Consider the following 18,766-nt stretch of genomic DNA (forward strand, 5'->3'; position numbering starts at 1 on the left):
TCAGCGCGGGGGGGCCGGGGCCCGGTCCCGCCCCGCCCGCCCCGCCCGCCCCGCCGCGCCCCGCGCCCCGCTCCGGTACCGGTTCCGTTCCCCGCTCCCCGCCATGAGCAGCTCCCAGTTCAACAAGGGCCCGTCCTACGGTCTCTCCGCCGAGGTCAAGAACAGGGTGAGCCGCAGCGGGGGTCCGGTGCCACCGGGCGAGGGAGAGTCGGGGATCGGGGGGGAACGGGGCCACCGGGCGCTGCGGCTCCCGGTGCTCCCGGCGGCCTTGGAGACCCGGCATCCCGGTGCCTCTGGGGAGTCGCGGTTGCATCCTGGGGTCCTGGAGAGTCGGGGAGTCCCGGTGCACTCCGGGCATGTGGAGCCGGAGGGGTCCCGGTGCCACCGGGGCGGACAGTAGAGAAGTCCCAGTGATAGAGATCGGGGGGTCCCGGTGCCACCGGCGAGCAGAGAGCCCGGGGTGCCGGGAGGGCAGAGAACCGGGGGGCTGTGGGAAGAGAGGGAGCCGGGAGGATGCGGAACAGGGCATCCCGGGAGGATGGGGAGCCGGGGATGCCGGGGCTGGGAGGGGTCCCGGGCGCCGGCTGCCTGGCCCACCCCGGTTCAGTGACCGCTGTCGCCCCCGCCCCCAGCAAACCCCGGGGCACCGTTCCCGTCCGGCTGCACCCGGGGCTGGGGGCGATGGCCCCGACCCCCCGCGGCTCCGGACACCATTCGCTGCGGCTCCCCGGAGCTTCTCTGCTTTCCGCTTCCCGCAGCTCCGCGTCTTCGGGCAGGACGCTCCGGCCCGGCCTCGCTGGGGAGGGGGCTGGTGGCCCCGGTGGGACTCGGGCCGGAGCAGCCCCCGGCCCACAGCTGCCCCTCGGATACCCCCGGCCGGGCACCCGCGGGGCACCCTTGGCCACCCAGGCCTCGCACACCCGAGCCACTCGCCCGCCGAGCTGCCACCGAGCCGCCGCGGGGCCGGAAGGGGAAAGGGGAACCGGTGTCCCCCGCCGGGCTGTTGGCCCCCCGGCCAGCAGGCAGCTGCCCTGGCTGCCAGCACCCCCTGCCCGGGCAGCTCGGCCCTCCCGTCCCCCACAGTGCCGGAGGGGGCTGGGTGCTGGCGGGCAGCGCTGGGTGCTCGAGGTGCCACCATCGCTGCCTTCGCTGTGCCCCTTGCAGGGGGCTGCGCTGCTGTGGCGGGGGGCTCTGGCACTATGGGCACAGGGGTCCCGCCGGGCTGGGGGCAGCAGAGCGGGTGCAGCAAACCCTTCCCTTGGCTGTGCAGCCCGGGGCTGTGGTTGGGGCTGGGCTCCAGGGACCGCTGCCACCCCGGGCAGCAGCCACAGCGCTGGGCTGTGCCCGGCCCTGGGCGAGCAGAGCTTGAGCTGTGGTCACTGCTGGCCCTGGGGCAGCTGGCCGGTGGCCCTGCGTGGCTGTGCCCTGCCCGGTGACATAGGAGCTGCTGGGATGGGGACGGGACTGGGGCAGGGAGGAGAAGGGGTGATGAGCCACTGCCCGCACCGCTGCCAGGACTCGGCCACGCGTGGCTGCGGGGATGTTGCAGCCGTGGCTGGGGCTGAGCTCCCCTTGCTCAGCCTCGCTGGGGATTTGCATTTCATCACCGAGCAAAGACGGGCCCCTGCTTGCACCTGGGCAGGGCTGCACCAGCGCCGAGCAGGTGGACACGTGCTGGAGCCTCGCTGCTGGGTGCTCTTGGGTGCTTCAGCTTGATTCAGCAAGACTTAAGCCAGTTTAACTGCCCTGTTGTGTCTGCTGGAGGCTGACATCACCGACTGGGAACCAGTTAAACCAGTGGCACTCTCCCAGTCCATGCAAGTCCTTGCAGACTGGGCTGTGGTGGGTTTTGCTCTTGGGCTGGTCCCCTCTGCCCCTGAGAAACCCCGGTGCTTGCCGTGGGGTGGAAAAAGGAACTGGTGCTGACAGCCCACGCTCCAGAAAATCAGCTGGCAGGACAGTGGGAAGCCCCGGCTGGGACTCACATGGTGTGGTGAGCGTGACCCTGCTCAGCTGGACCATCCCTGCATCCCACACCAGCCAAGCTTGCCCTCTGGGGCCGGGGCTGCAGGACCACAGCTCTGCACAGCCCACAGGCATGGCTAGCATCTCCCCACCACGCAGCGCGGCAAGCCCATGCCCATCCTGGGGTCTCCCCATGTCCAGGACCCTGGGGACTCACAGCCCCAGCATGCATGAGGACCAGGAAGGGACAGGGTGGGCTAGTGGTCGGTGGCTGCCTTGTGGCCATCTCCAGGTGCCAGCTGAGCGCAGGAGGGGCCAGTCTGGGGCAGGACAGCACTTGGGGCTTGCGGGGGCTTCCTGCACAGCCCCCTCTTTCCTGCACCGGGCTGGGGTGCCTTTTCCTTCCCTCATGGGCCAGGGATGAGACGACGCTGCCGGTGATGCTGCTGGCGGTGATGCTGCTGGCGTGGGCAGCTGGTCTCCATTTGGGAGGAGGCGTCCACATTCCTGGCATAGCCGTGGTGACCAAGGAATCTGCGGCCAAGGAATCTGCAGCGCGTGCGTTTGGCCCCACCGAGGGGAAAGCATCACTGGCTGGGACCCCCAGGGCTCAGTGCCGGGCTCCCATGGGCTCCAGGGGACTGGGATGAACAGGCCCTTGCAGGGTGCATTTCCCCCCAGCCCCCGTGGACAGTTCCTCCTCATCCTCCTGCGAAGGTTCAGAAGCTGCCACGTGTGAGGGGCACTGGGTTCTGTGGGCTCGCGCTGGATCCGGCCACACCAGCACCTGTGTCTGATGGCAGCATCGTGCTCGTGCTCCTGGCCCCATTCCCGTGCAAGGGGTGCAGGCAGGGGCATGGGCAGGGGCACAGGCAGGGGCATGGGCAGGGGCATCCCAGTTGCTCTTGCTCCCCAGATTGTATGTATAGACAGGCTAAAACCAGCTGATGGATGGGGATGTGGGAGCCTGGAGGTGGGGGTATATGTCCTCCCCCGTGATGGAGTCACACTGTGGCTTTACTCCTAGCCATGGCTCTTGTCACCTGCCGCCCCGGAGGGGTCCCCGTGCACCAGAAAATTGTGGTTGAACGAATAGGGGGCCATCCACGCTGCCCGCCGTGCCTGCCTGGCCTGTCGCACCCACTTACCACCCGGTTCTCTGGGGCTGGGGGTTCACTCCACCACCCTGCAGAGCCTGGGGACCAGCCTGGCACTGCCAGCGTCCCCAGGGCTTCCCAGAGACAGTGCTTGTGACAGGGCTGCTGTCCCCAGACCTCACTGTGGGTCTGTGTGTGGTGGTGGGGGAGCTGTCCCTCGTAAGGGTTTTGGGGTGTCTGCTGGGGCCGTGCCTGAGCTGCCCCCGTGCCGTCTCCCCCAGCTCGCCCAGAAGTACGACCCGCAGAAGGAGGCTGAGCTGCGGACATGGATCGAGAGCGTCACGGGGCAGCAGATCGGGCCCGATTTCCAGAAGGGGCTGAAAGATGGAGTGATCCTCTGCGAGTGAGTCCCGGGCAATGCCAAGCACAGCCCCTTGTCCCCGTTCGGATGGGGAAGGAGGGCACCTGCCTTCCCGGGGACCCCCGCCAGCCCTTGGGGTGGGAAGAGTGGGCTGGGGCCGGCCATGCCCGTGCTGGTGGGACCCCCCCAGCTAATGGCAGTCAGAGGTTTTCTCTGTGGTGCTGCTTGGCTGGAGTCACCCCCAAAGTGCCTGCGCCTGGGGGGAGCCCTGGGGATCAGCCGGGACCTGGGGGTGGGGGGGATCACCTCACGCTTGCAGGGGAGACCTGGGCTGAACCTTCCTGAAAGGGGCCCGTGCCCCACCGCACCTGGGGTCTCTGCCCTGCCATAGCCCCCGCTCCCCCCTGCCTCCCCCCAGGCTCATGAACAAGCTGCAGCCCAACTCGGTGAGGAAGATCAACCGCTCAGCTCAGAACTGGCACCAGGTAGGTGGGGGCAGCCCTGCCTGCGAGCCACCTGCTGCGGAGCCCCGGCTCCACCTCAGCCCCTCCGCCATCACCCACCGGGGTCTTAACCCTCTCCCCCTGCCCCCAGCTCGAGAACCTCTCCAACTTCATCAAGGCCATGGCCAGCTATGGCATGAACCCCGTGGACCTCTTTGAAGCCAACGACCTCTTTGAGAGCGGGAACCTGACACAGGTGCAGGTGTCGCTGCTGGCACTGGCGGGCATGGTGAGCGTGCAGGGGTGAGCGGTTTGGGAGGGCTCCCCAGCTTGGGGTGGTGCCCGTGGGACCCCACAGCCCCCCCCCCCCCGACCACCTGCCCAGGGAGAGGGTGGGAGGTCTGGGACCCCCATCTTTCCTCACTGTTCCTCCCCGTCAGGCCAAGACAAAGGGGATGCAGAGCGGCGTGGACATCGGTGTGAAGTACTCAGAGAAGCAGCAGAGGAACTTTGACGAGGCCAAGATGAAGGCTGGGCAGTGTGTGATTGGGCTGCAGGTGGGCTGCCCTGCGTGTGCCCCCAGGGGCCAGGGTGCTGGGTGAGGGCAGCCCCACTTTTATCAAAACCCCAGCTCCGTCGCAGCTCCAAGCATGGCTGGGAGGCCCCGAGGCTCAAGGTGCCTCAGATGTCCTCAGGATCTGGGACCGTCTCAGTTCCATGTCTGGCACTCAATGGCCAGGAGTCTGAAGAGGCTGCACCCGGGCTGGGTAGGGGAGCACTGGCTGTGCCTCTGGTGAGATGGGGAGGGAGGGGAAGGGGCACGTGTAGGGAAGCACATGGTCCTCACCAGAACCCTTTGTCAGATGGGCACGAACAAGTGTGCCAGCCAGTCCGGCATGACTGCCTATGGCACCAGGAGGCACCTCTATGACCCCAAAAACCAGATCCTGCCACCCATGGACCACTCCACCATCAGCCTCCAGATGGGCACCAACAAGTGTGCCAGCCAGGTGAGCCGCTGTGGCTGTGGTGGGGAGGGATGGTACAGGGTACCATGGCCGAGCTCTGCTCCATCCTGTCCTTCCAGGTGGGCATGACAGCTCCGGGCACCAGGAGACACATCTACGATGCCAAGATGGGGACAGAGAAGTGCGACAACTCCTCCATGTCACTGCAGATGGGCTCCAACCAGGGTGCCAACCAGAGCGGTCAGGTCTTCGGCCTCGGTCGCCAGATCTATGACCCCAAGTACTGCCCGCAGGGCAGCCAGGGCGAGGTGGCCAATGCCACCTGTGACCAGAGTGGGGACCCCCCAGGGTACCACTACTACTGTGAGGAGGAGGAGAGCTACTGAGTGGGACATTGCCCAGCCCCGTCTCACAGCATCTCATGTACAGACCCAGCGACATTCCAGCCTCTACTGTCATCATTCCTTCTTTTTAAACTTTTTTTTTTTTTTGTAATTATGAAATGAATCTATTTTTCTGAGCAAAGAAATAAAGACCTCATTTCTAGAGAAGAGACTGGCCAATTCCCACAGCCCATGGGAGCCCTGAGGCCCTGGCACAGCCCTAGTGTTTGCAGCACGAAGGTAGCAGATGCTCCAGCACCGAGGAGCAGCATCTCCTCTCGCACAGCCATGCAGATGCGTTCCCACCCGGCGCCCACCACCCCATCCCTGTGATGCTCTGCTGTGGCAGTGCCTGGATCCCTCAGCAAGGAGTCGGGGGCATCTGCCCACGCAGCCACCAGTACTGCTTCTCGTCCCTGTGCTGGCAGGACCCGGCTCAGCCCTGCAGAGTAAGGGGGGGGTCAGGCTGGTGTGAGCATGGTTGGGAGAGACCCCCAGGCACAGGGGGAGCCCAGGGGGTAACCCAGGGCACTGTGGGGCCTTGGCCTGGGGATGGGTAGTATGCATGCGAGTGTTTGCATGTGTGTGCACCACCAGCAGCCTTGCACTCTTACATGTTCCCTAAAAGCAAAGCTGAAAATGCCTTTTTTGGGGTTTGGTTCCCCCCCCCCCCGAAATTGTAGGGACCAAGTTTCCAAGGCCCCGGTGGTGGCCAGAGGGCTGGGCTGGGAACTGGCACACCCGGCTACAGCTCCCAAAGCCACAGTAATCCACTCGCTGGGCAGGCTGGAGCCAAGGCTGGCTCCAAGGGCCGCATCCTGCACCGCAGGGCGATGCCCCGGTGTGGGCAGCTGCCAGGGCAGCGCCGGTGCATGGTGCAGCACATTGCTGTGCCCCTTGGCTGCTTGTCCTCCTGGGGGGCGTTTAATGCAGATGCTCTTATATTGAAACCTTTTTGTTGTTGTTTTTTAAAAAATACCTTTTTAACTTAAGCAGGAGCTGGTTTCTGGTGCAAGCTCCTCGTGTTGGTGCTGTGCTCCATGGAGAAGAGTTGCTGCGTGTCCCTGTGGGGCCAAGCCAGAGCCGGGACCCAGCTGTGGGGTTCACGGTGCCACTGTATGCTGGTCCCAAGCATGGGCGATAGAAGGTTCCCGAAGGATGTGCCATCCCGCGACACAGGGCTGGGCGCTGCCGTTAAACACGGGGCAGCCAGACCCCGCTGGCATGAGTTCAGGACCCCCCATCGCCCTGAGCACGGCCGAGGGACCTGCAGGACCCAAACCGCAGTGGGTCCCCCGGGAGCCCCCAGGACCGTGCCCAGCGGTGGCCCTGGGTGCTGCCCACAGTGGCTCGGTGGTCTCAGCCCTCGGGACCCTCCTGGGGCCAGCTCTGCCCCCCAGCCCCGCGGTGCCACCCCGGTGTCCCCCACCTCGAGGCTGCCACAGCCTCGGGGACCCTGATGGGGAAGGGTCTATCCCTCGGGGGTCCGGCGAGGGGAGACGCAGGGTGGGTGCGCCCCCTGCCCCGGGTGGACCTGTCCCCCCGGGGGGGTCTCAGCACCCCCCCCGCCAGACTGCAGCGCCTATGGGGGGGCTCCCGCTGCCCCGTGGGGCGTCCACCCCAAGGGCTCGGGGGGGAACGGGGACGACGAGGATAGACCCCTACCCCTCGCACACCCCTTGCCCCCTTCTTTAACAGCCGTTTCCCATGACGTCACGCCCGTGGCTACTTTGTAGCGCGGGGAGGGCGGGACCTCTTAAAGGGGCCGCTCGGTGGCAGCGTGAGCAGATAAGGGGGGTCCCGGGCCGGGGGGTGCTGCGGGTGGGGGACCTGTACCACCGGCTGCGTTCTCCCAGCGCTGCCCGTGTGCCCCCCCCCCCCCCCCCCCCGTCCTCATCGCCCCCCCAGGGCTGTCCCCGTGTCCCCATCACCACCCCGGGGCTGTCAGTACCCGCCCCGGGACTGTCCCCATGTCCCCAACATCCCCCCGGGGCTTCCCCCAGCATCCCCCCGGGCTGCACCCATGTCGCCGCAGGCAGCCCCCATACCCCCCCGGTCCGTTGGTCGGAGCGTGGCTCCGCGCCCCCCCCGCGGTGCCGTTTCTGTCGCTGTCGCTGGGGGGCGCTGCGCCCTACGCCACCGCGCCCAGGTGTTCCCAGTGCTGCTGCGGGTGAGGGAGCTGGAGGATCCCGAGGGAATTCCAGCTGGAAACAGGGACCCAGGACCGGTGACTGCAGAGGGGACCTTGCAGGGGCCCCGGAGTGGGACCTGTGGGTGGGGGACACGGGGTGGCGTTGGCGCTGCTGGGACGCGGGGACCTGCACGGCAGGACCGAGCTACCGGGGGAAGCGGCGGCTGCAGCCGCGGGGCCGGGGCAGGGTCCGGATTCGGGGCAGGGTCTGGGTCCGGGGCAGGGGTCCCGGGCGGGGTCCGGGTCCAGGGCAGAGGTCCGGGGCAGTGTCCGGGTCCGGGGTCCCGGGCAGGGTCCAGATCCAGGGCAGGGGTCCGGGGCAGGGGTCCCGGGCAGGGTCCGGGGCTGGCTCCAGGTCCATGTCCGGGGTAGGGTCCGGGTCCGGGGCTCCAGCCCACCCCCGGCCGGTGCTGGGCGCCCACCGGGCACCCTGGAGGTGCTGGGGCCACAGCTCCTTCACCAGCTGCTTTCCGAGGCACAACATCCACTTGGATGACCTCAGCATCCAGACCGAAACATGGCACTCCAGCAACTGCTGGCACACCCAGGGACTAATCAAGCTTTGAATTAATCAAATGGAAAATTAAAAATGTATTTCTGAACACAAGGGTGAGCAGACAGATAGCTCAGAGACAGGTATAACGGGCTGACCCCAGGCTTTTCCACAGGGAAGATGCAGGAGCCAGGGTTAGTCAGGTGCATCAGGTATTTATACAGCTACTCTAGGGGACTAGGGCAGTCTCATCTTTCTGCAATGAGCAATTTTGTCCCCTTTCCTTGACCAGCTGAAGAAGCTCTTAGCACTTACTCTTTTTCTCACCTCCAGTACCAGGCCACATGTCTCTAATCATGAGCACAGCTGGAGTTTACCCCTCCTCATCTTCAAGGCTCCTGCTCCATCCCCAGTTTATTTAATTCAATTAATCCCCAGAAGTCACAATAAATGCTTTTGGGAGATAGCTGTGCGTGTATGGTGTGAGCAGGTAAAAGGGCTTGCCCTGAGTGGGTCTGACTTTAATCCACCCCAATAATTCAGACCTCAGCCTTTGTTCAAGGCATCAGCACCAGGTTTTCCAGCCAGCTACAAGGAACACCTCCCTGGTGTAAAGGTTTGCTTTCAGGGAGCAAGAAAAGCCAGCTCATCAGCACTTGGAAACTTGCTGCCCCAGGGCCTTATTGCCAGAGGGAAAACAAATTTGGAGGTACATAAATTTCAGACTAAAAACTACTGCTGGGGGCTATAGCAGGGATTTATCCCAGAGAGCTCTGTAAGACTGCAGCTGAAAACTGAGGACAGAAGGAAGCAGCGTGCTCAGGTCCAACTCCCAACAAGTGAAGCTTCTGAATCCGTAGTCCTCACACATTTCCCACACATTTACTGGTAAACCATCAGGCAAATAATCCAGGCAGGACAGTTACAGGCTTGTTTTTATTAAAAGACTTCTTCAGAAAAGATATTTTAGTACAAAAAAAAGTTTAAAATACACAAACTACAGTTGCTTTTTTTTCCAGCATCAACATTTATAAATTACACCACATTGTTATTAACACTGCATTTAAATATGGGAACAAATTAAACCAGAAAATTCACTGACAAGACCCAACATCCTACAAATGACTATTTACAATATTTAGCACAGTAGTCAATATGACTTCAATAGGGCAGGATGCTTGGGAAGCCCCAAGACGGCAGCTTGGCCCGTAACAGTTTTTGGGGACCTGCTTTGCCCACCTTTCCCCAGCCACCCAGCCCAAAGGCAGAGGCGATGCTGTACATCAGGGTATGTACCTGACAAGGTGGTGTGGCTCTGGCAGAGAAACCCTGTTGTCCCCTGGCCCTTCAGAGCAAGTTTTGGGGCAAATGTGCAGGATGGTACCATTCCCACTGCCAAGGATGTGGAGTCTGCTGGAAGAAGGCAGCCCCCAGGCCAGAGGGGGATTTATAGCAGGGCTGGTCCTGCCCAGGGACAGTCACTGCTCTGTACCTGTGCTGTCCTAGTGCCCATCCCAACCACCCCTGGTAGGCTCCAGGTGGAGCTTGAGACCCAGCAGCCCTCCAGGATCTGGCCCTTGTGCCACCCTGCAGGATCCCACCCATCATCTCCTGGAGCTGGCAGTGGTTTCCCCAGCTCCTGGCAAATTCCAGCACAGCCAGAAAGAGGGCTTTGAAGCCGTGGGGGCCAGGGAAGCCAAGTAAGTCCGAGGTCCCCTCCTGCACAGGGTGTCCTTCAGCTTTCCCACCAAAACCTCCATTCTCAGTGGGTTGAAGTCACCAGAGCAGGGGCTGCACAGATGGAGCTGCCCGAGGCTCACTGCTCCACAGCCCCAGCAGGGGAAGGATACACAGGACATCATTTGGGAACAGTGAAAGACAGGATACAGCAAGGCTCCCCTTCCCCCCCCAGCCCATCAAAACCAGCACAGAAGTGTTCAGACAGGACAGAAAGCACCAGACAACTTGAACTTGCCACAGCAGCGCGTGGCAGGTTGGAAGACCCTTGTGCATGCTCGGGAGCTAGATCTCCCTGGTGGTGGCTCCTCTTCTGGTTCAGGAGCTCCCATCCAAGGGTTTCAGCAATAAGGAGCTGTTTTTACTTATAGGGAAGAGCTGTGTCATGCCACTAAAGGGCTGCTAACCAAGGGAAACTCTCCTCCAGGGACTTCCCAGGGAGGGTGGGTTTGTTTTTTCTGTAAACACAAATTGAGGGAGCTCAGGTCTGCACTCCACAGAGAAGGTCAAGTCTCAAGTGGAAGCTTTAGGGCTCTGCTTCCAGTGCTGCGGGTTGGATTTTCATGGTGGTTGACTTCAGCGGGTAATACCTGCCTTTCCATGTCTTCCAGAAGATGCCCTGCTTGCGCTCGTGCCTCTGCCGGGGGATGGAGCGAAAGTACTTCCCGTTGAGGTTGGCATGGCCACAGGTGCTGAACCACCAGCCACCTAGCAAGGCAATGAGAGGCAGGGTTAGCCCATGGCACTTCCCAACAGAAAACAAACCCAGGTTCAAGGCAGCTGCTGCCCCTCATTTCCCCCAGTCTTCCAGGGCTCTGGCACCTTACAAGACCACCTCATACACACCCGAGGGGTCCCACGCACTGGGAAACCTTGGCACAGATCCCATCTGACTTCAAGATGCGTCTGCAAATCCCTGCTGCTTTCCTGTGTTCAAAACCCCCTAAACCCTTCAGCAGCCCCATCCCAGGCCTGGGGACCAGCCTCTGCTTTGCTGGAAAGGTTTCCAAGCAAGGTGGCAGCCAGCAAAGCTGTTAGACAGATGTTTGGGGCAAAGACCTGAATCATGAGCTCCTCCTGCTTTCAGCTTCCCATCCCCCAACACCACTCCTCCCAAGGATGCGCCTTTCCCAGGAAAGCAGAGGACAAGCCAGGCTAAAGACCACAGGGGTCTAATCCCACAGGGTCAGCATCCCGCTCACGCCCATCACCGGAGAGCAGAAGCCTGAATGGAGAGTGCACATCACTGGGAAGGAAGAGCTCATACCAACCTGAGAGGTGTTTGGCACAGTTTGTGTCGGCTTTGAGATCGTGGTCACGATCCCGAGTGGAGAAGGGCAGCTGCCTGAAATCCCCGATGGCATTTTCCAGCTCTCCGGACAGGGGTCCCAGCAGGTTGAGCGTGTAGGCTGTGCTCTCACCACCAAGGCTGAAGACAAACTGAACCACCTGGGAATTTCCCTCCCAGTCTTCCAGCTCAATCAGGAGGTTGTATCTTCCCTCTTGGACAAGGTGATGTATCTTGTCCAGGCCCAGCCAGAAGTCACCTGAAACAGGACACATTGCTTTGGCTGCAGGGACACAAACACGCCGTGCAAAACAAACATGTGAACAGGCTCCAGAGACAAAGAGGGACAACCCAGGACACCGCAGCATTTGGATCACTGGCACCTGCGGGACAAGTCAGGAAGAACAAGGACTCTTCCTCTGCAAGGAATGCCCCCCCCTCCCCTCAGCAGAGGCCTCCAGGAGCCAGCAAGGGGGAATAACTTATGCAAAGGTATCACTTAACCCCATGATAAGATAGACACTGTCATCCACCTACCTCTAAGGTCTCCAAAGCCATCCCTGTAAGCATCCCAAAGCTGGTCAAAGTCCACAGAGCCATCCATGCGCCTCTGGATCACCGTCCAGCCACCTTCTGCGGGCAGGGAGAAACACAGTTATGAGGGAATTACCATCTGCAAGACCACCACGCAAAGTGCTGCAGGACATCTCCACTGCTTTACCTGCCGTCATGTCACAGTAGACTTTGAAGGGCTGAGACCCCACAGGCTGCACCTGGAAAACGCCACTGCTTTGCTGCCCGGCCAGGAAGAGCTGGTGGCAATCCTCTGGGAGCTCTGCAGGGGAAGGAAACAGCGCTGGATTGAGGATGGCCCCGAGTCCCACTTTCTCAGCAGGTTGCTCCTACCACAGCACTTGCAGCCCTGGCCACAAGCCCAGCCAGCTGTGCACAGCGGTGGCCGTGGCTCTGGCCACACGCTAGAGATGACAGCCTCCAACTTCGGCATCTTTAAACACTGTGACCCCGTATCTTCCCATTTATCCAAACACAGCTCCTTGGGCTTCCATCCAAGGCAGAAGCCAGGCGCTGGGCCAGGCTGGGATGACCTAGGCTGGAGAGCATGGCTCCTCATCGAGAAGCCCCAGGGAGTTCCTAGCTCCCTCCATGTCCACAGCAGGCAGGAGCAGGCCGTTTGGGGTGGGATAACGCCAGAGGCAAGGCGGGGCGAAGCATCCCCACCCCACCCCGAGGCTGAAGCAGCCTCAAAGGGCCTCTCAGGGGCAGAAAGAACCCCCCCAAGTCCCGATGTCAGAAAGATGCCTGAGCATCCAGCACACTACTCCTGCTCCTGGCAACTGTGGTGGCCCCAGCCAGACACCAGCCTGCTGGGCAACCTGCCACCAGCAGGCACTGGGCCAGCCTGGGGTGACCCTTTTGCCCAAGGTGCACCAACCGGGGCAGGGAAGGGGTGGGTGGACCCCAGGGAGACTCAGCTCATTGCACAAGTGGATTGCCAGGGGTGAGGCTGCCCCCCCCCAGCTTGTCCCCCTCCATCCCCATGCTGGCCAGGCTCCCACCTCTCCTTCTGCCCCTGCAAGGACTTTGCCCGGAGCTGCCAGCAAAGCACCATTTCAACAGCGCTGATAAAAGTCCATCCAGGAACCACCACCCGCAGCAGCCGAGAAGAGACTGGGTGGGGTGGTGGGGGGGTGGCAGGGGGGAACCTGTTACAAAACCCAAGTCAAAAGGCTGCAGGGGGATGTGCAGGGACTGCAGCCCCCAGGCTGTCGGCACAGTCAAGGGGCTCTTTGTCAGCCAGGACAGGTGCCCCCGTCACCCCCAGACAAAGAGGGTCTGTTCTCCCCACACGAGGATGGGATGGATTTTGGTGGCTCACAGCTGCTGCCAGCATGACCCCAAGACAGACGGGAGAAGAAACCTGAAGACAAGCCCTAGGCTGTGCTGGGGTGCTGGCTGCCCACGCAGCCCCCCGTGGGGTCACCCCTGCCATAGCTGTCCCCAGGGTCAGGGCTGGCAGCGGGGAGAGGGGCCTCCCCCACAGCCACGGGACTTCATGTTGGGACAGGAGGGGGAAAATGGGGCTTTTGAGCTGCTGAGGGCAAGAGCAGCCCCCACAGAGCATTGTCCCCGTCCTTGCTGGGTGCCTGGATAGCCCCGATGCTGTGTTAGGGCAGAGCAGAGCCACAACTGGAGGAAAGGTCAGCATAGGGGGACTGAGAGGATGGCAAAGTGACACCTGCCACCACCTTTCACCCTCTCCCCCTCCTCCCCAGACCCCTCCTCAGCACAGGCAGCCTCTACCCCACTGCCTGCAGTGGGACACCCCCACCGTCAGAAGCACACAAAGCCACCCAGCATGGCAGGGAGGTCAAGTGTATCCCTGATATCCCCACTTCCTAGGTGAACGCAGCCAGGGAAGCCAAACGGGGCTCAGGGGAAGGAAAAGCCCCAGCACCCCCAGCCCCCCAGAGGTGCCACAGGCTGCTGGGCTTGCCTGACCCCACAGAGCCCCTCACCTCCTCTCCCACTGTATCTCCCAGCATCAGCAGGATAGTACCTGGGGAGATGCCCAGTGGCCCCAGTGTGCAGAAGTCAACGCCATCCCTGTCTTTTTTTGTTTTTGTTTTTTGTTTTGTTTTTTTCTGGGCCCTGGCCACACTCACTGCACCCAGATCTCTTCTGTTTTCCCTGGTGCAACAGGGACTTTCAAGCAGCTGGATGAGATGCAGCTGCTTGAACAGCCTCAGCTCAATCTTTGTCTTTGAGGAACAGGCTTGTTAGTTCCAGTTGATGTTGCACATCCGTATGGCACCAGAACAACAAGACCTCCTGGCTGTTCTGGATGTTTTTCTTTCCCTCCCCCTTTATTTAGCCAAACAAGACAGAAGAATCAACAAGGCTGGCTGGAGCTGCCCCGGGCATGGCATCGTATTTACCCAACAGGATCTCCAGGCATGAGGGTAGGTCACCAACCTGGGATAAACACCCTTCCCTGCAGAGAGCAGGGCATGCCTGGAGCTGTTTGCATTGCCTCCCCCACACCCTCCCCAACCCAATTATTTTGGAGTCCCAGCACCACAGGGAGAGAGCAAGCAGGGCTCTACCTTTCCCCTACTCGGCCAGCTGCCAGAAAGCACAGGCTCTGCCTAAAGACGTGATCCTCTTTCTGCAAGCGATTAAACCTTTCACTCTCCAGGCTGCTTCAAGCCTTCAACTTTCACATGCTTGGCCTCGTGCCATCTCCAGCCTTAAAAAAAAAAACCCCACTTGTGTTCACTGGATGCAAATAAAAGGGTCTTTCTGAAAGGGCTGCTGGTGGAGTTCATAGCTCTTCCCTGGGGCTGTGCCAGCGCTCTGGCTCTGCCCAACAATACACAGGGAGCTGCCGGCACAAGCCTTCCCAGCACTCGGAAGCAGCCACAAGCCTCCCCAGGCAGAGGGCACAGGGCTGGCCCACCAGCTACAACGTGCTGTTAAGATTTGCCAGAAAACTCACTCGACTTGCTAATGAGAGGAAGCCAATTTGTTTTCTGTCAGTGATATCAACATCAGGGATGAGGCAAGAGAAGGGGGGGCTCACGGCTCAGCCAGGTGGGAGGGAGTCAGGATGCCAGGGATGCTCAGGGTCTCTCTGTCAGGGACAGCATGGCACAAGAAGGTGCTGAGCTCTCACACACCCTACATCACAGCATGCCAGGGGCTGTGGGCCCTTGTTGCCTCCCACCGTGCTTCACAAGGGTTGCTGCGCCCAGCACTCATCAGCCAGCAGAGAGCCAACAGCACACCCTACCTCTGCCACCAGTAAGTAGCAGAGACCTGAACCCTGCACTCCAGTTTCAGCACAACCAGAGAGCTAAGCAGGGGTCTTGGACTAGAGGACCTTTGAAGGTCCCTTCCGACCCAAATGATTCTAAGATTCTATAACACACTGCTGAGGGCAAGTCACAAAGAGCTGGGAAAAAACGTGGGGGAAAGATTCTGAGAGTTTTCTGGCTGGCTAGTTGCTGCTCTGACCAAGGGAGACTTCACGTAGCCCCACTGCGGGCTGACCAGTGCACAAGGAGGGCAGTTTAGAGCCCTGCATCCCATCTCTCTCCTTGTCCACACCAATTTCTGCAGCTCTTTGTTCTGCCCACCCAGCTTTCAGGCACACCAGTGACAGCTTCCAGGCTCCACATACAAATTACCATGTGTTTTCCTACAGCTATCCCTGCATTAAGCCCTGGGCAGGATTCCCCCATGCATCCTCACCCTGCCTGGTTTCTGTTTGGCTCACAGCGGACATCCTCAGACAGCTGCACAGACAGAGCCAGCACCACAATTCAGTTGACATGAGAGCAGCTGCTCCCAGCCAGCAAATCCTGCTGGGACACCAGTTCCTGTCAAGGAGGGAGGCTGCATGATGCAGCACAGCTGGGGACCCCTGCTCTGCTGCCCTTCGCTCTGCAGGAGCTCCTCCAGCCCCCTTGCCAGCAGAGAGGATGCTCCAGGCAGAGCCAGGAGCTCCAGATGCAGGGTCCACTCACCCACTCCAGTGCACATTTCCCAGGGCTGTGAGTGCCCGGTGCCTCTGCTGCCCAGGCATTCGTGCAGCTCAGCACCTTCTGCTAAGGATAGCATGAGCTGAGGCACTTGTCTTTCATGTAAGAGCCTTAAATATGAGCCAAGGGAGATGGATGCACAAGGATCCAGCTCTCCTCTCATGATCCAGGGCTCCCTAACCCTCCCCTCCACCAGCAGACAGCAGACCCTGACTGGTGAAGCGAGAGCAGGTGAACAGAGTAACTCCGAGGAGCACAGATCCTCCTTTCCTGCCTGCATTCACCCCCCCCACCTGCCAATCCTCTTTGACAAATACCTGTCAGCAGTGTTTGTCCACTCCTGACTGCATTCTAAACATCAGGCAGAAAAAAATCCTCTTAAATCCTTGAATTCCTGCTGAGTATCCCACCCGTGCTCCAGATACCCTCAGTCTGGCCAAACTCCTAAGCTCCAGTTTTGCAAGCAAATCTCACATCCTGACTCAGGACAATTGTATCTTCTGTTTTCAAGCACTTGCAGCTGCTACAGGTTTGCTCTGGCACAGAAGCATGGGGCAGCACGGCTTGATACTCACTCTGCATCGACACAGGCTCCCCACTAGCATTCCGACTCTGGTTGGTGAGGCTGTGACTCTTCAGGTTTATCTTCCACTTTGGAGACTGCGTTTTGTTGTCCTTCAGGTGCAAGGGGATCAGTAGATTGACCTGAAAGAACAGTTTTATCTTGGCTCATTTTCAGTGCTGTTACGAGGGGAGCTGGTCAGCCAAGCTGCTGCTTGCTCCCCCATGACCAGAGCTGGGGCTGAACTTCCCCCAAAACCTCGAGGAGCAGGAAATATGTGAGGCTGGCAAAGCCAGAAGTGATTGCGGTTTTTCACACCCATGCTAACGAGTTTAGTCTGCAGATAAACTCAAAGGAAAGAGCCAGGGAGGCTCTGCTCCCACACACCAGTTCTTACTCCTCTGTGCAAATCTTTGGGAAGCTTTGCCATTTGCTACCCTCACACCAATGCTGCGGCACAGGGACCGGGGCCGTGGGCTCCATAGGGTCCCCAAGGCCAAACAGCGGCTGCAAAGCCACTTCTGTCACCAGAGTGCTGGGCTGCGGGAAGGTTCACACTGGGGTCCCCACAGCGCGGGGGACCGGGCTGTGCCTCCCAGCCACAGGGCAGGAGGAGAGCTCACCTTGCTCTGCAGGCTTTTGATCTGCAGATTCTGCTTGTCCAGCTTGTACTGCTGCTGCTTGATCTTCTGCAGGAGCTCCTCGATCCTCAGGTTCTGTGCATCCATCAGGGACTGCGGGCAGGGAGGGGGGGAGCCCGGTGAACCTCGCGGCAACAGGCAGAGCCAGGGGGACCGGGACCTTCGGCGGGGCTGGGGCAGTGAGTGCTCCCGGTGCCCCCCAGACCACCGGGTCCCTCCAGCGCCTTCCCAAGGCCGACCCCCACCCACTGCTCCGAGTGTCCCCCTATCCCTCCAGGTGCCCACCGCCCCCCAGCCGCTCCCGTCGCCCCGGGACGGTCGGGACCCGCCTCGTTCTCCCCGCAGCCGCTGCGGGACCCTCGGCGGGGCTGGGTCAGCGAGTGCTCCCGGCGCCCCCCGAACCACCGGGTCCCTCCACCGCCTTCCTGAGGCCGACCCCCACCCACCCCTCCGTGTGCCGCAAGCTCTCGCCCCCTCCCAGCAGCTCCCGTCGCCCCGGGACGGTCGGGACCCCCGTCGCTCTCCCCGCGGCCGCTGCGGGGATGCGGGACCGGGGCAGCGAGTGCGCCCGGCGCCCCCTGGACCACCGGGTCCCTCCAGCGCTTTCCTGAAGCCGACCCCCACCCACCCCTCCGGGTGCCGCAAGCTCTCGCCCCCTCCCAGCCGCTCCCGTCGCCCCGAGAGAGCCGAGCCGCCGTCGCTCTCCCCGCGGGGATGCGGGACCCCCCGCTCCCCCTCACCTGCAGCGCTCCCAGGTCCTTGGCGCTCTGGTTGCCGGGCGGCCGCGCCTGCAGCGCCTGCCGGACGCGCCCCTCCAGCTGCTCCAGCCGGCCCTGGATGGCGGCTTTGTCGGCCGCCACCTCCTCCAGGCGCTGCCGCAGGGCCTCGGAGAGGTTGAGGAGCTGCCGGCCACGGCCCTCCAGCTCCCGCACGCTGGCCCGCAGCCTCTCGCCCCGCTCCTGCGCCTCCCGCAGCAGCCGCCCCATGGAGCTGTTGTGAGCGCTCAGGCGGCTGCCCAGCTCCCGCATCTGCCCCTTGGTGCGGTCCACGTGCTCCTTGAGCCCGTGGCCCAGCTGCAGGAGCCCGTGCGCGATCACGTTCACCTCGTCCCAGGAGGCGAACTGCGCCCGCCGCTCCTTGCTGCCCGCCGCCGCCCGCCGCTCGGCCCCCGCCCGCCCCGGTGCCGGTCCCTGCCCCGCCGCCGGTCCCGGAGCCGCGGCCACCCCCGCGGCGGCGGCGCACAGCACCAGCGCTGCCCCTGCCAGCTGCATGGCTGCCCGGCCGCTCCCAGTGCGCGCCCCGCCACCGCGCCACCGCTTATATCGCACCGCGGGGGGAGGGACCCGCCCCGGCCCCGCCCCGCCGCCCGGCCCCGCCGCTTTGTTCGCCCGCCCCCACCGGCCCCGGGCTCCGGCCGCCGCGCCCGGGGCAGCCTCGGTCCCTGCCGCTGAGCCCTGCCCGCGCCTGCCCTCGGATCCTGTCGCATCCCTGTCCCCAGTCCCATCCCTGTCCCCATTCCCATGCCTGCCCCCATACCCCTCCCAATCCTACCCCCATCCCAATCCCCATCCCCAACCCAATCTCTGTCCCCATTCCCATCCCAATCCCACCCCCATCCCCATCCCAATCTCTGTCCCGACTCCCATCCCCATCCCAATCTCTGTCCCCATCCCAATCCCACCCCCATCCCCATCCCAATCTCTGTCTCGATTCCCATCCCAATCCCTGTCCCGATTCCCAATCCCACCCCCATCGCCATCCCAATCTCTGTCTCCATTCCCCTCCCAATCCTATCCCCATCTCCGCTCCCATCCCATCCTGCCAACTGTCCTGCCCCTCATCCTGCACTGGGGATCCATGTCGCTGCCACTTGGTCTCCCCTCCGCAGAGCCCCCCAGCCTTGGGTGCTGCCCCACCATGTGCCTGCACCTGTGCCCGCCCCCTGGACATGCCCCGCTGGGAGCTGCTGGCCCTGGAGTGGGCGTACGCTGCAGGGACAGGGCTCCCAGGCCATGCCCAAATGGGTGCTGCGGTCCTGGGCTGGGTGCCCACTGTGGGTGCAGGGTGGCCCTGGC

At 62.1% G+C, this 18,766-nt stretch overlaps 2 protein-coding genes across 2 annotated transcripts; one reads left to right on the forward strand and one right to left on the reverse strand.

Annotated features, from left to right (window-relative positions):
• The first annotated feature begins 14 nt into the window (after positions 1-14).
• On the forward strand, positions 15-5,385 carry CNN2 (calponin 2). Its single transcript, XM_080384684.1, has 7 exons — positions 15-166; positions 3,344-3,465; positions 3,842-3,908; positions 4,018-4,155; positions 4,307-4,423; positions 4,730-4,876; positions 4,954-5,385. The coding sequence occupies exons 1-7, from the start codon at positions 104-106 to the stop codon at positions 5,218-5,220; spliced, it is 921 nt and encodes a 306-aa protein (XP_080240810.1). The 5' UTR covers positions 15-103; the 3' UTR covers positions 5,221-5,385.
• A 496-nt stretch (positions 5,386-5,881) lies between these two features.
• Positions 5,882-17,988, reverse strand: ANGPTL4 (angiopoietin like 4). Its single transcript, XM_080384683.1, has 7 exons — positions 17,432-17,988; positions 16,674-16,784; positions 16,064-16,193; positions 11,648-11,761; positions 11,464-11,559; positions 10,910-11,185; positions 5,882-10,346 (listed from the first exon to the last, which is right to left on the reverse strand). Exons 1-7 carry the CDS (start codon positions 17,960-17,962, stop codon positions 10,165-10,167), a joined length of 1,440 nt encoding a protein of 479 aa, XP_080240809.1. The 5' UTR covers positions 17,963-17,988; the 3' UTR covers positions 5,882-10,164.
• Positions 17,989-18,766: the final 778 nt, after the last annotated feature.

Source organism: Falco punctatus, assembly GCF_963210335.1.
Source record: "Falco punctatus genome assembly, chromosome: 4".
Classification (NCBI taxonomy): Eukaryota; Metazoa; Chordata; class Aves; order Falconiformes; family Falconidae; genus Falco; species Falco punctatus.

Excerpts from the sequence above, each read along its gene's own strand:
- CNN2 (XM_080384684.1), top strand. The coding sequence starts at position 104 with ATGAGCAGCTCCCAGTTCAACAAGGGCCCGTCCTACGGTCTCTCCGCC. Across the intron at positions 3,466-3,841 it reads GATGGAGTGATCCTCTGCGA|GCTCATGAACAAGCTGCAGC; the intron begins GTGAGTCCCGGG and ends GCCTCCCCCCAG. Across the intron at positions 3,909-4,017 it reads CAGCTCAGAACTGGCACCAG|CTCGAGAACCTCTCCAACTT; the intron begins GTAGGTGGGGGC and ends CCCTGCCCCCAG.
- ANGPTL4 (XM_080384683.1), bottom strand. The coding sequence starts at position 17,962 with ATGCAGCTGGCAGGGGCAGCGCTGGTGCTGTGCGCCGCCGCCGCGGGG. Across the intron at positions 16,194-16,673 it reads TCAAAAGCCTGCAGAGCAAG|GTCAATCTACTGATCCCCTT; the intron begins GTGAGCTCTCCT and ends CTGTTCTTTCAG. Across the intron at positions 11,186-11,463 it reads TGGCTTTGGAGACCTTAGAG|GTGACTTCTGGCTGGGCCTG; the intron begins GTAGGTGGATGA and ends GTCCTGTTTCAG.